Genomic DNA, 17,500 nt, shown 5'->3' with positions numbered 1-17,500 from the left:
GTACACTACTACTACTACTACACTACTACTACTACACTACTACTACTACTACACTACTACTACTACACTACTACTACACTACTACTACTACTACACTACTACTACTACACTACTACTACACTACTACTACTACACTACTACTACTACACTACTACTACTACTACTACACTACTACTACACTACTACTACTACACTACTACTACTACTACTACTACTACTACACTACTACTACACTACTACTACTACTACTACTACACTACTACTACTACACTACTACTACTACACTACTACTACACTACTACTACTACTACACTACTACTACTACTACACTACTACTACACTACTACTACTACACTACTACTACTACACTACTACTACTACACTACTACTAGTACACTACTACTACTACACTACTACACTACTACTACTACTACACTACTACTACTACTACACTACTACTACTACTACACTACTACTACTACACTACTACACTACTACTACTACACTACTACTACACTACTACACTACTACTACTACACTACTACTACTACACTACTACTACTACTACACTACTACTACTACTACACTACTACTACTACTACACTACTACACTACTACTACTACACTACTACTACACTACTACTACTACACTACTACTACTACACTACTACTACTACTACACTACTACACTACTACTACTACACTACTACTACACTACTACTACTACACTACTACCACTACTACACTACTACTACTACACTACTACTACACTACTACTACTACACTACTACAACTACACTACTACTACTACTACACTACTACTACACTACTACACTACTACTACACTACTACTACACTACTACTACTACACTACTACTACACTACTACTACTACACTACTACTAGTACACTACTACTACTACACTACTACTACTACACTACTACTACTACCTACACTACTACTACTACACTACTACTACTACTACTACTACTACACTACTACTACTACACTACTACTACTACACTACTACTACTACACTACTACTACTACACTACTACTACACTACTACTACTACTACACTACTACTACTACTACACTACTACTACTACACTACTACTAGTACACTACTACTACACTACTACTACTACACTACTACTACTACTACACTACTACTACTACTACTACTACTACTACACTACTACTACTACTACTACTACTACTACACTACTACTACTACACTACTACTACTACTACACTACTACTACTACTACACTACTACTACTACACTACTACTACTACTACACTACTACTACTACTACACTACTACTACTACACTACTACACTACTACTACACTACTACTACTAGTACACTACTACTACACTACTACTACTACACTACTACTACTACACTACTACTACTACACTACTACTACTACACTACTACTACTACACTACTACTACACTACTACTACTACACTACTACTACACTACTACTACTACACTACTACACTACTACTACTAGTACACTACTACTACTACACTACTACTACTACACTACTACACTACTACTACACTACTACTACTACACTACTACTACTACACTACTACTACTACACTACTACTACTACTACACTACTACTACTACTACACTACTACTACTACACTACTACACTACTACACTACTACACTACTACTACTACTACACTACTACTACACTACTACTACTACACTACTACTACTACACTACTACTACTACTACACTACTACTACACTACTACTACTACTACTACACTACTACTACTACACTACTACTACACTACTACTACTACACTACTACACTACACTACTACTACTACTACATACTACTACACTACTACACTACTACTACTACTACACTACTACTACACTACTACTACTACACTACTACTACACTACTACTACTACACTACTACTAGTACACTACTACTACTACACTACTACTACTACACTACTACTACTACACTACTACTACTACACTACTACACTACTACTACTACTACTACACTACTACACTACTACTACTACATACTACTACTACACTACTACTACTACTACTACTACACTACTACTACTACTACACTACTACTACTACTACACTACTACACTACTACTACTACACTACTACTACACTACTACTACTACACTACTACTACTACTACACTACTACTACTCACTACTACTACTACTACACTACTACTACTACTACACTACTACTACTACTACACTACTACTACTACACTACTACTACTACTACACTACTACTACTACTACTACTACACTACTACTACTACTACACTACTACTACTACTACACTACTACTACACTACTACTAGCTACACTACTACTACACTACTACTACTACACTACTACTACTACTACACTACTACTACTACTACACTACTACTACACTACTACTACTACTACACTACTACTACACTACTACTACTACTACATACTACTACTACACTACTACTACTACTACACTACTACTACTACACTACTACTACTACACTACTACCTACTACTACTACACTACTACTACACTACTACTACTACACTACTACTACTACTACTACTACACTACTACTACTACACTACTACTACTACACTACTACTACTACTACACTACTACTACTACTACACTACTACTACTACTACACTACTACTACACTACTACACTACTACTACTACTACACTACTACTACACTACTACTACTACACTACTACTACACTACTACACTACTACTACTACACTACTATACTACACTACTACTACTACACTCACTACTACACTACTACTACACTACTACTACTACTACACTACTACTACACTACTACTACACTACTACTACTACACTACTACTACTACACTACTACTACTACTACACTACTACTACTACTATACTACTACTACTACACTACTACTACTACACTACTACTACTACTACACTACTACTACTACACTACTACTACTACTACACTACTACTACTACACTACTACACTACTACTACTACTACACTACTACTACTACACTACTACTACTACACTACTACTACTACACTACTACACTACTACTACACTACTACTACACTACTACTACTACACTACTACTACTACTACTACTACTACTACACTACTACACTACTACTACTACACTACTACTACTACTACACTACTACTACACTACTACTACTACTACACTACTACTACTACTACACTACTACTACTACTACACTACTACTACTACTACACTACTACTACTACTACACTACTACTACTACACTACTACACTACTACTACTACACTACTACTACTACACTACTACTACTACTACACTACTACTACTACACTACTACTACTACTACACTACTACTACTACACTACTACACTACTACTACTACTACTACTACTACTACTACTACTACTACTACACTACTACTACTACACTACTACTACTACACTACTACTACTACACTACTACACTACTACTACACTACTACTACACTACTACTACTACACTACTACTACTACACTACTACACTACTACTACTACACTACTACTACTACACTACTACTACTACTACACTACTACTACTACTACACTACTACTACTACTACACTACTACTACTACACTACTACTACTACACTACTACTACTACACTACTACTACTACACTACTACTACTACACTACTACTACACTACTACTACTACTACACTACTACTACTACACTACTACTACTACACTACTACTACACTACTACACTACTACTACTACACTACTACTACTACACTACTACTACTACACTACTACTACTACTACACTACTACTACTACACTACTACTACTACTACACTACTACTACACTACTACTACTACTACACTACTACTACTACACTACTACTACACTACTACTACTACACTACTACTACACTACTACTACACTACTACTACTACACTACTACTACACTACTACTACACTACTACTACTACTACACTACTACTACTACTACACTACTACTACACTACTACTACTACACTACTACTACACTACTACTACACTACTACTACACTACTACTACTACACTACTACTACTACTACACTACTACACTACTACACTACTACTACTACACTACTACTACACTACTACACTACTACTACACTACTACTACTACACTACTACTACTACTACACTACTACTACACTACTACTACACTACTACACTACTACTACACTACTACACTACTACTACACTACTACTACACTACTACTACACTACTACTACTAGTCTATACTGACTGTCGCTAACGATGATGCCACTACTGATGATGATGTTACTGATGATGATGTTACTGCTGATGATGATGTTGCTGATGATGATGTTACTGATGATGATGTTACTGATGATGATGTTACTGATGATGATGTTACTGCTGATGATGATGTTGCTGATGATGATGTTACTGATGATGATGTTACTGATGATGATGTTACTGATGATGATGTTACTGATGATGATGTTACTGATGATGATGTTACTGATGATGATGTTACTGATGATGATGTTACTGATGATGATGTTACTGATGATGATGTTACTGATGATGATGTTACTGATGATGATGTTACTGATGATGATGTTACAGATGATGATGATGACAATGATGACGACACGGGGGGTGATACGTGTGTGTGTCTGTGTCTCTTTGCGCGTGTGTGTGTGTGTGTCTGCGTCTTTCTGTGTCTCTGTGTGTGTCTCTGTGCGTGTGTGTGTGTCTGTGTGCGTGTGTGTGTGTGTCTCTGTGTGTGTTTCTCTGTGCGTGTCTCTGTGCGTGTGTGTCTCTGTGCGTGTGTGTCTCTGTGTGTGTCTATGCGTGTCTCTGTGCGTGTGTGTGTGTCTCTGTGTGTCTGTGTGTGTGTCTGTCTGTGTGTCTGTCTGTGTGTGTCTCTGTGTCTCTGTGTGTGTCTCTGTCTCTCTGTGTGTGTGTATGTGTGTGTGTCTGTCTGTGTGTCTCTGTGTGTCTCTGTGTGTCTCTGTCTCTGCGTGTGTCTCTGTGTGTCTCTGTGTCTCTGTGTCTGTGTGTCTCTGTGTGTGTCTGTCTCTCTGCGTGTGTGTCTGTGTGTGTCTGTGTGTCTCTGTGTCTCTGCGTGTGTCTCTGCGTGTGTCTCTCTGTGTCTCTCTCTGCGTGTGTCTCTGCGTGTGTCTCTCTCTTTGCGTGTCTCTGTGTGTGCGTGTGTCTCTGTCTCTGCGCGTGTCTCTGCGTGTGTGTGTCTCTGTGTGTGTCTCTCTGTCTCTCTGCGTGTCTCTCTGCGTGTGTCTCTCTCTGTGTGTGTCTCTCTGTCTCTCTGCGTGGCTCTCTGTGTCTCTGTCTCTCTCTCTGCGTGTGTCTCTGTGTCTCTCTGCGTGTCTCTCTGCGTGTCTTTCTGTGCGTGTCTCTCTGTGTGTGTCTCTGCGTGTGTCTCTGCGTGTGTCTCTGCGTGTGTCTCTCGTTCTGCGTGTCTCTCTGCGTGTCTCTCTGCGTGTCTCTCTGCGTGTGTCTCTGCGTGTGTCTCTGCGTGTGTCTCTGCGTGTGTCTCTCGTTCTGCGTGTCTCTCTGTGTGTGTCTCTGCGTGTGTCTCTGCGTGTGTCTCTGTGTCTCTGCGTGTGTCTCTGCGTGTCTCTCTGTGCGTCTCTCGCTCTGCGTGTGTCTCTGCGTGTGTCTCTGCGTGTGTCTCTGCGTGTGTCTCTGCGTGTGTCTCTGCGTGTGTCTCTGCGTGTGTCTGCGTGTGTCTCTGCGTGTGTCTCTGCGTGTGTCTCTGCGTGTGTCTCTGCGTGTGTCTCTGCGTGTGTCTCTGCGTGTGTCTCTGCGTGTCTCTCTGCGTGTGTCTCTGCGTGTCTCTCTCTCTGCGTGTGTCTCTGCGTGTGTCTCTCTCTCTGCGTGTCTCTCTGCGTGTGTCTCTGCGTGTGTCTCTGCGTGTCTCTCTGCGTGTGTCTCTGCGTGTCTCTCTCTCTGCGTGTGTCTCTGCGTGTGTCTCTCGTTCTGCGTGTCTCTCTGCGTGTGTCTCTGCGTGTGTCTCTGCGTGTCTCTCTCTCTGCGTGTCTCTCTGTGTGTCTCTCTGCGTGTCTCTCTGCGTGTGTCTCTCGTTCTGCGTGTCTCTCTGCGTGTGTCTCTGCGTGTCTCTCTGCGTGTGTCTCTGCGTGTCTCTCTCTCTGCGTGTGTCTCTGCGTGTGTCTCTGCGTGTGTCTCTGCGTGTGTCTCTGCGTGTGTCTCTGCGTGTGTCTCTGCGTGTGTCTCTGCGTGTGTCTCTGCGTGTGTCTCTGCGTGTGTCTCTGCGTGTGTCTCTGCGTGTGTCTCTGCGTGTGTCTCTGCGTGTGTCTCTCTCTGCGTGTCTCTCTGCGTGTGTCTCTCTCTGCGTGTCTCTCTGCGTGTGTCTCTGCGCGTGTCTCTCTGCGCGTGTCTGTCTGCGCGTGTCTCTCTGCGCGTGTCTCTCTGCGTGTCTCTCTGCGCGTGTCTCTCTGCGTGTCTCTCTGCGCGCGTCTCTCTGCGCGTGTCTCTCTGCGCGCGTCTCTCTGCGCGCGTCTCTCTGCGTGTCTCTCTGCGCGCGTCTCTCTGCGCGTGTCTCTGCGTGTGTCTCTGCGTGTGTCTCTGCGTGTGTCTCTGCGTGTCTCTCTGCGCGTGTCTCTCTGCGCGTGTCTCTGCGTGTCTCTCTGCGCGTGTCTCTCTGCGCGCGTCTCTCTGCGCGTGTCTCTCTGCGTGTCTCTCTGCGCGCGTCTCTCTGCGCGTGTCTCTGCGTGTCTCTCTGCGCGTGTCTCTCTGCGCGTGTCTCTCTGCGCGTGTCTCTCTGCGCGTGTCTCTCTGCGCGTGTCCCTCTGCGTGTGTCTCTCTGCGTGTCCCTCTGCGTGTGCAGTACGGGGGTCTGGAGCACCTGGAGGGCCTCCCGCGCGAGCTGCTGCTGGCGCAGACGGAGGAGTATGTGGAGTTCTCTCGGCACGGCGGCGTGCTCAGGGGCCAGCAGCGAGCCGTGGCTCGCAGCAAGTACGAGGAGGACTGCCTCGCCAACAACCACACGGTGAGTCACCCACTTAGTCACCCGCTCAGTCACCCGCTCAGTCACTCGCTCAGTCGCTCGCTCAGTCGCTCGCTCGCTCACTCAGTCACTCGCTCACCCACTCACCCACGCAGCAAGTACGAGGAGGACTGCCTCGCCAACAACCACACGGTGAGTCACCCACTCGCTCGCTCGCCCACTCAGTCACCCACTTAGTCACCCACTCACCCACGCAGCAAGTACGAGGAGGACTGCCTCGCCAACAACCACACGGTGAGTCACCCACTTAGTCACCCGCTCACTCGCTCAGTCACCCGCTCAGTCACCCGCTCAGTCACCCACCCACCCACCATCTCTCGGCACGGCGGCGTGCTCAGGGGCCAGCAGCGAGCCGTGGCTCGCAGCAAGTACGAGGAGGACTGCCTCGCCAACAACCACACGGTGAGTCACCCACTTAGTCACCCGCTCAGTCACCCGCTCAGTCACCCACTCAGTCACCCACCCACCCACCATCTCTCGGCACGGCGGCGTGCTCAGGGGCCAGCAGCGAGCCGTCGCTCGCAGCAAGTACGAGGAGGACTGCCTCGCCAACAACCACACGGTGAGTCACCCACTTAGTCACCCGCTCAGTCACCCGCTCAGTCACCCACTCAGTCACCCACCCACCCACCATCTCTCGGCACGGCGGCGTGCTCAGGGGCCAGCAGCGAGCCGTCGCTCGCAGCAAGTACGAGGAGGACTGCCTCGCCAACAACCACACGGTGAGTCACCCACTTAGTCACCTGCTCAGTCACCCGCTCAGTCACCCACTCAGTCACCCACCCACCATCTCTCGGCACGGCGGCGTGCTCAGGGGCCAGCAGCGAGCCGTCGCTCGCAGCAAGTACGAGGAGGACTGCCTCGCCAACAACCACACGGTGAGTCACCCACTTAGTCACCCGCTCAGTCACCCGCTCAGTCACCCACTCAGTCACCCACCCACCCACCATCTCTCGGCACGGCGGCGTGCTCAGGGGCCAGCAGCGAGCCGTCGCTCGCAGCAAGTACGAGGAGGACTGCCTCGCCAACAACCACACGGTGAGTCACCCACTTAGTCACCCGCTCACTCGCTCAGTCACCCGCTCGCTCAGTCACCCGCTCAGTCACCCACCCACCCACCATCTCTCGGCACGGCGGCGTGCTCGGGCCAGCAGCGAGCCGTGGCTCGCAGCAAGTACGAGGAGGACTGCCTCGCCAACAACCACACGGTGAGTCACCCACTTAGTCACCCGCTCACTCGCTCAGTCACCCGCTCGCTCGCTCAGTCACCCACTCAGTCACCCACCCACCCACCCACCATCTCTCGGCACGGCGGCGTGCTCAGGGGCCAGCAGCGAGCCGTCGCTCGCAGCAAGTACGAGGAGGACTGCCTCGCCAACAACCACACGGTGAGTCACCCACTTAGTCACCCGCTCACTCGCTCAGTCACCCGCTCGCTCGCTCAGTCACCCACTCAGTCACCCACCCACCCACCATCTCTCGGCACGGCGGCGTGCTCAGGGGCCAGCAGCGAGCCGTCGCTCGCAGCAAGTACGAGGAGGACTGCCTCGCCAACAACCACACGGTGAGTCACCCACTTAGTCACCCGCTCACTCGCTCAGTCACCCGCTCAGTCACCCACCCACCCACCATCTCTCGGCACGGCGGCGTGCTCAGGGGCCAGCAGCGAGCCGTGGCTCGCAGCAAGTACAAGGAGGACTGCCTCGCCAACAACCACACGGTGAGTCACCCACTTAGTCACCCGCTCACTCGCTCAGTCACCCGCTCGCTCGCTCAGTCACCCACTCAGTCACCCACCCACCCACCATCTCTCGGCACGGCGGCGTGCTCAGGGGCCAGCAGCGAGCCGTCGCTCGCAGCAAGTACGAGGAGGACTGCCTCGCCAACAACCACACGGTGAGTCACCCACTTAGTCACCCGCTCAGTCACCCGCTCAGTCACCCACCCACCCACCATCTCTCGGCACGGCGGCGTGCTCAGGGGCCAGCAGCGAGCCGTCGCTCGCAGCAAGTACGAGGAGGACTGCCTCGCCAACAACCACACGGTGAGTCACCCACTTAGTCACCCGCTCACTCGCTCAGTCACCCGCTCAGTCACCCGCTCAGTCACCCACCCACCCACCATCTCTCGGCACGGCGGCGTGCTCAGGGGCCAGCAGCGAGCCGTGGCTCGCAGCAAGTACGAGGAGGACTGCCTCGCCAACAACCACACGGTGAGTCACCCACTTAGTCACCCGCTCACTCGCTCAGTCACCCGCTCGCTCGCTCAGTCACCCACTCAGTCACCCACCCACCCACCATCTCTCGGCACGGCGGCGTGCTCAGGGGCCAGCAGCGAGCCGTCGCTCGCAGCAAGTACGAGGAGGACTGCCTCGCCAACAACCACACGGTGAGTCACCCACTTAGTCACCCGCTCAGTCACCCGCTCAGTCACCCACCCACCCACTATCTCTCGGCACGGCGGCGTGCTCAGGGGCCAGCAGCGAGCCGTCGCTCGCAGCAAGTACGAGGAGGACTGCCTCGCCAACAACCACACGGTGAGTCACCCACTTAGTCACCCGCTCACTCGCTCAGTCACCCGCTCGCTCAGTCACCCACTCAGTCACCCACCCACCCACCATCTCTCGGCACGGCGGCGTGCTCAGGGGCCAGCAGCGAGCCGTCGCTCGCAGCAAGTACGAGGAGGACTGCCTCGCCAACAACCACACGGTGAGTCACCCACTCGCTCGCTCGCCCACTCAGTCACCCACTTAGTCACCCACTCACCCACGCAGCAAGTACGAGGAGGACTGCCTCGCCAACAACCACACGGTGAGTCATCCACTTAGTCACCCGCTCACTCGCTCAGTCACCCGCTCAGTCACCCGCTCAGTCACCCACCCACCCACCATCTCTCGGCACGGCGGCGTGCTCAGGGGCCAGCAGCGAGCCGTGGCTCGCAGCAAGTACGAGGAGGACTGCCTCGCCAACAACCACACGGTGAGTCACCCACTTAGTCACCCGCTCACTTCGCTCAGTCACCCGCTCGCTCGCTCAGTCACCCACTCAGTCACCCACCCACCCACCATCTCTCGGCACGGCGGCGTGCTCAGGGGCCAGCAGCGAGCCGTCGCTCGCAGCAAGTACGAGGAGGACTGCCTCGCCAACAACCACACGGTGAGTCACCCACTTAGTCACCCGCTCGCTCGCTCAGTCACCCGCTCGCTCGCTCAGTCACCCGCTCAGTCACCCACCCACCCACCATCTCTCGGCACGGCGGCGTGCTCAGGGGCCAGCAGCGAGCCGTGGCTCGCAGCAAGTACGAGGAGGACTGCCTCGCCAACAACCACACGGTGAGTCACCCACTTAGTCACCCGCTCAGTCACCCACCCACCCACCATCTCTCGGCACGGCGGCGTGCTCAGGGGCCAGCAGCGAGCCGTCGCTCGCAGCAAGTACGAGGAGGACTGCCTCGCCAACAACCACACGGTGAGTCACCCGCTTAGTCACCCGCTCAGTCACCCGCTCAGTCACTCGCTCACAGTCGCTCGCTCAGTCGCTCGCTCGCTCACTCAGTCACTCGCTCACCCACTCACCCACGCAGCAAGTACTAGGAGGACTGCCTCGCCAACAACCACACGGTGAGTCACTCGCTCGCTCGCCCACTCAGTCACCCACTTAGTCACCCACTCACCCACGCAGCAAGTACGAGGAGGACTGCCTCGCCAACAACCACACGGTGAGTCACCCACTCGCTCGCTCGCCCACTCAGTCACCCACTTAGTCACCCACTCACCCACGCAGCAAGTACGAGGAGGACTGCCTCGCCAACAACCACACGGTGAGTCACCCACTCGCTCGCTCGCCCACTCAGTCACCCACTTAGTCACCCACTCACCCACGCAGCAAGTACGAGGAGGACTGCCTCGCCAACAACCACACGGTGAGTCACCCACTCGCTCGCTCGCCCACTCAGTCACCCGCTCAGTCACTCGCTCAGTCACTCGCTCGCTCAGTCGCTCGCTCGCTCAGTCACTCAGTCAGTCGCTCGCTCAGTCACTCGCTCGCTCAGTCACCCACTCACTCAGTCACTCGCTCACCCACTCACCCATGCAGCAAGTACGAGGAGGACTGCCTTGCCAACAACCACACGGTGAGTCACTCACTCACCCGCTCACTCGCTCAGTCACTCGCTCAGTCACTCAGCCACTCACTCACCCACTCACTCGCTCGCTCACTCAGTCACCCACTCAGTCACTCACTTGCTCGCTCACTCACTCCCTCACTCACCCACTCACCCACCCACTCACTCACCCACTCACCCACCCACCCACTCACCCACCCACTCGCTCGCTCACCCACTCACCCGTTCGCCTGCCCACTCACCCGCTCACTTGCTCACTCACTCATCCACCCACTCACTCACCCGCTCGCTCGCTCTCTTGCTAACTCACTCATCCACCCACTCACCCACCCACCCACTCACTCACTCACCCACCCACTCGCTCGCTCAGTCACTCACCTACTCGCTCACTCAGTCACTCGCTCACTCAGTCACCCACCCACTCACCCACCCACTCGCTCGCTCAGTCACTCACCTACTCGCTCACTCAGTCACTCGCTCAGTCACTCAGTCACCCACTCACCCACCCACTCACCCACCCACTCGCTCGCTCAGTCACTCGCTCACTCAGTCACCCACTCACCCACTCATCCACCCACCCACCCACTCACCCACTCGCTCGCTCACCCACTCACCCGTTCGCCTGCCCACTCACCCGCTCACTTGCTCACTCACTCATCCACCCACTCACTCACCCGCTCGCTCGCCCGCTCTCTTGCTAACTCACTCATCCACCCACCCACCCACTCACCCACCCACTCGCTCGCTCAGTCACTCACCTACTCGCTCACTCAGTCACTCGCTCACTCAGTCACCCACTCACCCACCCACCCACTCACCCACCCACTCGCTCGCTCAGTCACTCGCTCACTCAGTCACCCACTCACCCACTCATCCACCCACCCACCCACTCACTCACCCACTCGCTCGCTCACCCACTCACCCGTTCGCCTGCTCACTCACCCGCTCACTTGCTCACTCACTCATCCACCCACTCACTCACCCGCTCACTTGCTCACTCACTCATCCACCCACTCACTCACCCGCTCACTTGCTCACTCACTCATCCACCCACTCACTCACCCGCTCGCTCGCCCGCTCTCTTGCTAACTCACTCATCCACCCACTCACCCACCCACCCACTCACTCACCCACCCACTCGCTCGCTCAGTCACTCACCTACTCGCTCACTCAGTCACTCGCTCACTCAGTCACCCACCCACCCACTCACCCACCCACTCGCTCGCTCAGTCACTCACCTACTCGCTCACTCAGTCACTCGCTCACTCAGTCACCCACTCACCCACCCACTCACTCACCCACCCACTCACTCACCCACTCACCCACCCACTCGCTCGCTCAGTCACTCGCTCACTCAGTCACCCACTCACCCACTCATCCACCCACCCACCCACTCACTCACCCACTCGCTCGCTCACCCACTCACCCGTTCGCCTGCTCACTCACCCGCTCACTTGCTCACTCACTCATCCACCCACTCACTCACCCGCTCACTTGCTCACTCACTCATCCACCCACTCACTCACCCGCTCACTCGCCCGCTCTCTTGCTAACTCACTCATCCACCCACTCACTCACCCGCTCACTTGCTCACTCACTCATCCACCCACTCACTCACCCGCTCACTTGCTCACTCACTCATCCACCCACTCACCCACTCACTCACCCGCTCGCTCGCCCGCTCTCTTGCTAACTCACTTGATGTTGTTGATGTTGTTGATGATGTTGTTGATGTTGTTGATGTTGTTGTTGTTGATGTTGTTGATGTTGATGTTGTTGTTGTTGATGTTGTTGATGTTGTTGTTGTTGTTGATGTTGTTGATGTTGTTGATGTTGTTGTTGATGTTGTTGTTGATGTTGTTGATGTTGTTGATGCTCTAGGAGGTGTGGGGCTCCTATTGGCGTGCGGGACAGTGGGGCTACCACTGCTGCCACTCGCTGGTGAAGCTCTCCTACTGTACGGGGGAGCGCGGCAAGGTAGACTCAGCCAGAAATACACACCACCACCGTCACCACCACCACGGGGGGCGGGTCGGTGGGTGGGTGGGTGGGTCGGTCGGTGGGTGGGTGGGTCGGTGGGTGGGCTGGTCGGTGGGTGGGCGGGTCGGTGGGTGGGTGGGCGGGCTGGTCGGTGGGTGGGCGGGCTGGTCGGTGGGTGGGCGGGCTGGTCGGTGGGTGGGTGGGGCGGTCGGTGGGTGGGTCGGTGGGTGGGTGGGCTGGTCGGTGGGTGGGTGGGCTGGTCGGTGGGTGGGCTGGTCGGTGGGTGGGTGGGTGGGCGGGTCGGTGGGTGGGTCGGTGGGCGGGTCGGTGGGCGGGTCGGTGGGCGGGTGGGCGGGTGGGCGGGTGGGCTGGTCGGCGGGCGGGTGGGCTGGTCGGCGGGCGGGTGGGCGGGTCGGCGGGCGGGTCGGTGGGCGGGTCGGTGGGCGGGTCGGCGGGCGGGTGGGCGGGTCGGTGGGCGGGTCGGTGGGCGGGTGGGCGGGTTGGTGGGCGGGTCGGTGGGCGGGTGGGTGGGCGGGTGGGCGGGTCGGTGGGCGGGTGGGCGGGTCGGTGGGCGGGTGGGCGGGTCGGTGGGCGGGTGGGCCGGTCGGCGGGTGGGCCGGTCGGTGGGTGGGTTGGTCGGTGGGTGGGTGGGCAGGACCGCACTTGCCCCGGGCGTCTGCTGAGGCTGTGCGGGGCACCTTTGTCTGTGTGTGTGTCTCAGGGCGACCCGGGGGAGATTCTCCATGAGGTGGACGCTGAGCTGGAGCTGGTGGAGCAGTCGGCTCCACGCACACTCATGGAGGTGAGTGACACACACAACAACCACAACAACAACCGCCATTCGCCACTAAGTGGCGGTGACGTCACCACGACGCTTGTGCCAGGCCATGTGCACCTTGAGGCTGCCACGTGAAGTGTCGAACGCCCGCTGGCAGGAGGTCACGGGGCAGACCCAGCAGGTGCCACGGGTCGACTGACCGAGATGACCGAGATGACTGGCTGATGCACCACCTGTGCCCCCTACTGTGCCAACTTGCTGTGCTTTAGCCACCCGGCGCTCCGCTCGTTGTTGTGAGCGTCGCTCCTCCGCCCTCCGTTGTTGTCGGAGGGCGGAGGAGTGACACACACACACACTGTGACACACACACACTGACACACACACACACACTGACACACTCATGGAGGTGAGTGACACACACACACACTGTGACACACACACACTGACACACACACACTGACACACTCATGGAGGTGAGTGACACACACACACTGTGACACACACACACTGACACACACACACACTGACACACTCATGGAGGTGTGACACACACACACACACTGACACACACACACTGACACACACACACTGACACACTCATGGAGGTGAGTGACACAGCGTGTCAGTGTGTGTGTGTCAGTGTGTGTGTGTGTCAGTGTGTGTCAAGTGTGTGTGTCAGTGTGTGTGTGTCAGTGTGTGTGTGTCAGTGTGTGTGTGTCAGTGTGTGTGTGTGTCAGTGTGTGTCAGTGTGTGTGTGTCAGTGTGTGTGTGTGTCAGTGTGTCAGTGTGTGTGTGTGTCAGTGTGTGTGTGTGTCAGTGTGTGTGTGTGTCAGTGTGTGTCAGTGTCAGTGTGTGTCAGTGTGTGTGTGTGTCAGTGTGTGTGTGTGTCAGTGTGTGTGTGTGTCAGTGTGTGTGTGTCAGTCAGTGTGTGTGTCAGTGTGTGTGTGTGTCAGTGTGTGTGTGTGTCAGTGTGTGTGTGTGTCAGTGTGTGTGTGTGTGTCAGTGTGTGTGTGTGTCAGTGTGTGTGTGTGTCAGTGTGTGTGTGTGTCAGTGTGTGTGTGTGTCAGTGTGTGTGTAAGTCACTACACACAGCGTGACAAACACACCCTCACCCCCAAGTGTCTCTCCCCCCGTGTCTCTCCCCCCCGTGTCTCTTTCCCCCCGTGTCTCTCCCCCCCCCGTGTCTCTCCCCCCCCGTGTCTCTCCCCCCCCGTGTCTCTCCCCCCGTGTCTCTCCCCCCGTGTCTCTCCCCCCGTGTCTCTCCCCCCGTGTCTCTCCCCCCGTGTCTCTCCCCCCGTGTCTCTCCCCCCGTGTCTCTCCCCCCGTGTCTCTCCCCCCGTGTCTCTCCCCCCGTGTCTCTCCCCCCGTGTCTCTCCCCCCGTGTCTCTCCCCCCGTGTCTCTCCCCCCGTGTCTCTCCCCCCGTGTCTCTCCCCCCGTGTCTCTCCCCCCGTGTCTCTCCCCCCGTGTCTCTCCCCCCGTGTCTCTCCCCCCCGTGTCTCTCCCCCCGTGTCTCTCCCCCCGTGTCTCTCCCCCCGTGTCTCCCCAGATGCACCAGGCGAGGCTGAGGGTGGGTGACCTGCACAAGACTTGTGAGCGAGTCTCTCTCTCACCGTGTCTCTCTCTGTCTCACCCCCCGTGTCCCACCCTCCCTCACCCCCCGTGTCCCACCCCCCGTGTCCCACCCCCCGTGTCCCACCCCCCGTGTCCCACCCCCCGTGTCCCACCCCCCGTGTCCCACCCCCCGTGTCCCACCCCCCGTGTCCCACCCCCCGTGTCTCCCCAGATGCACCAGGCGAGGCTGAGGGTGGGTGACCTGCACAAGACGCGAGTCGCCAAACGAAGCCGCCAGGAGGAGGCGGCGGAGGCAGCTCGTCTCCACGCCGAGAGGGAGCAGAAGATACAGCTGGTACACTTACACACTTATACTTACACACTTACACACACTTACACACACTTACACACTTACACACACACACCTACATCTACACACACACACAGCTCGTCTCCACGCCGAGAGGGAGCAGAAGATACAGCTGGTACACTTACACACTTACACACTTATACTTACACACTTACACACACTTACACACACACACTTACACACTTATACTTACACACTTATACACACACTTACACACACTTACACTTATACACTTACACACACACACCTACACACACACAGCTCGTCTCCACGCAGAGAGGGAGCAGAAGATACAGCTGGTACACTTACACACTTACACCTACACCTGTCTGTGTGTGTGTGTGTCTATGTGACTGTGTGTGTCTGTGTGTGTGTCTGTCTGTGTGTGTCTCGCTGTGTGTCTGTGTGTGTGTCTCTCTCTCCCCCCGCGTCTCTCCCCCCCCGTGTCTCCCCCCCCCCGTGTCTCACCCCCCCCCCCGTCTCACCCCCCCCCCGTGTCTCCCCCCCCCCCGTGTCTCCCCCCCCCCTCACCCCCACCCCCCCCCACCCCCACCCCCCCCCCACCCCCACCCCCCCCCCCGTGTCTCACCCCCCCCCCCACCCCCCCCCTCCCCCACCCCCCCCCAGGCGATGGACGCTGAGGAAGAGCGCTGCCGTCGTGTGGACGCTCTGATGCGTCTGGACGAGCGCAAGCGCCCCTACAACTCGGCCATGACGGTGACTGCCGGCGTGGTGAGGCCCGCTGGCCGCGGTGACGACTCCGTGCCCACCGAGGAGGAGATGGAGGCCTTCAGGCGCAAGCGGCCGCACCCCGAGGACCCCATGGGGGCGTTCCTGGCGCCCTGAACAAGAACCAGCGGTCATCGCGGACTCGGTGGGGGGTGGTGGTGGTGGTGGTCAGTTGATGCCATTTCCTTGCGTGTGTGTGTGTGTGTCTCAGTTACTCACTCACTCACTCACCCACTCACTCACTCACATACACACTCACCCACTCACCCACCCACTCACTCACCCACTCACTCACCCACTCACCCACTCACCCACCCACTCACTCACCCACTCACTCACCCACTCACCCACCCACCCACTCACTCACTCACCCACTCACCCACTCACTCCTCTCTCCTCCTCCCCTCCCCCTACCTCCCCCCCACCCCTCCCTACCCCCCTACCCCCCCACCCTCCCCACCCTCCCCACCCTCCCTACCCTCCACCCTCCCTCACCTCCTACCCTCCCACCCTCCCTACCCTCCCACCCTCCCTACCCTACCCTCCCCCACCCTCCCTACCCTACCCTCCCCACCCTCCCTACCCTACCCTCCCCACCCTCCCCACCCTACCCTCCCCACCCTCCCCACCCTCCCCACCCTCCCCTCCCTCCCCACCCTCCCCTCCCTACCCTCCCTCCCACAGACTCACCACCACCACACAGAGACCCATAGACTCACCACCACCACACAGAGACCCATAGACTCACCACCACACAGAGACCCACAGACTCACCACCACACAGAGACCCATAGACTCACCACCACACAGAGACCCATAGACTCATCACCACACAGAGACCCATAGACTCACCACCACACA

General features: G+C 55.3%; 1 protein-coding gene across 1 annotated transcript in view; it reads left to right on the top strand.

Moving 5' to 3' along the window:
• Window positions 1-16,963, top strand: part of SLU7 (spliceosome associated SLU7) — a 40,619-nt gene extending 23,656 nt beyond the window's left edge. The window contains exons 12-16 of the mRNA XM_078885736.1: window positions 6,929-7,090; window positions 13,112-13,207; window positions 13,932-14,012; window positions 15,773-15,895; window positions 16,538-16,963. Of these exons, the coding sequence (XP_078741862.1) occupies window positions 6,929-7,090; window positions 13,112-13,207; window positions 13,932-14,012; window positions 15,773-15,895; window positions 16,538-16,756 (681 nt within the window). The 3' untranslated portion in view covers window positions 16,757-16,963. The remainder of the gene's footprint in view (window positions 1-6,928; window positions 7,091-13,111; window positions 13,208-13,931; window positions 14,013-15,772; window positions 15,896-16,537) is intronic.
• Window positions 16,964-17,500: the final 537 nt, after the last annotated feature.

The sequence above is a fragment of the Lampetra fluviatilis genome, unplaced genomic scaffold (assembly GCF_964198595.1).
Source record: "Lampetra fluviatilis unplaced genomic scaffold, kcLamFluv1.1 SCAFFOLD_851, whole genome shotgun sequence".
Lineage (NCBI taxonomy): Eukaryota > Metazoa > Chordata > Hyperoartia > Petromyzontiformes > Petromyzontidae > Lampetra > Lampetra fluviatilis.
This window is presented reverse-complemented; position numbering and strand designations above follow the sequence as displayed.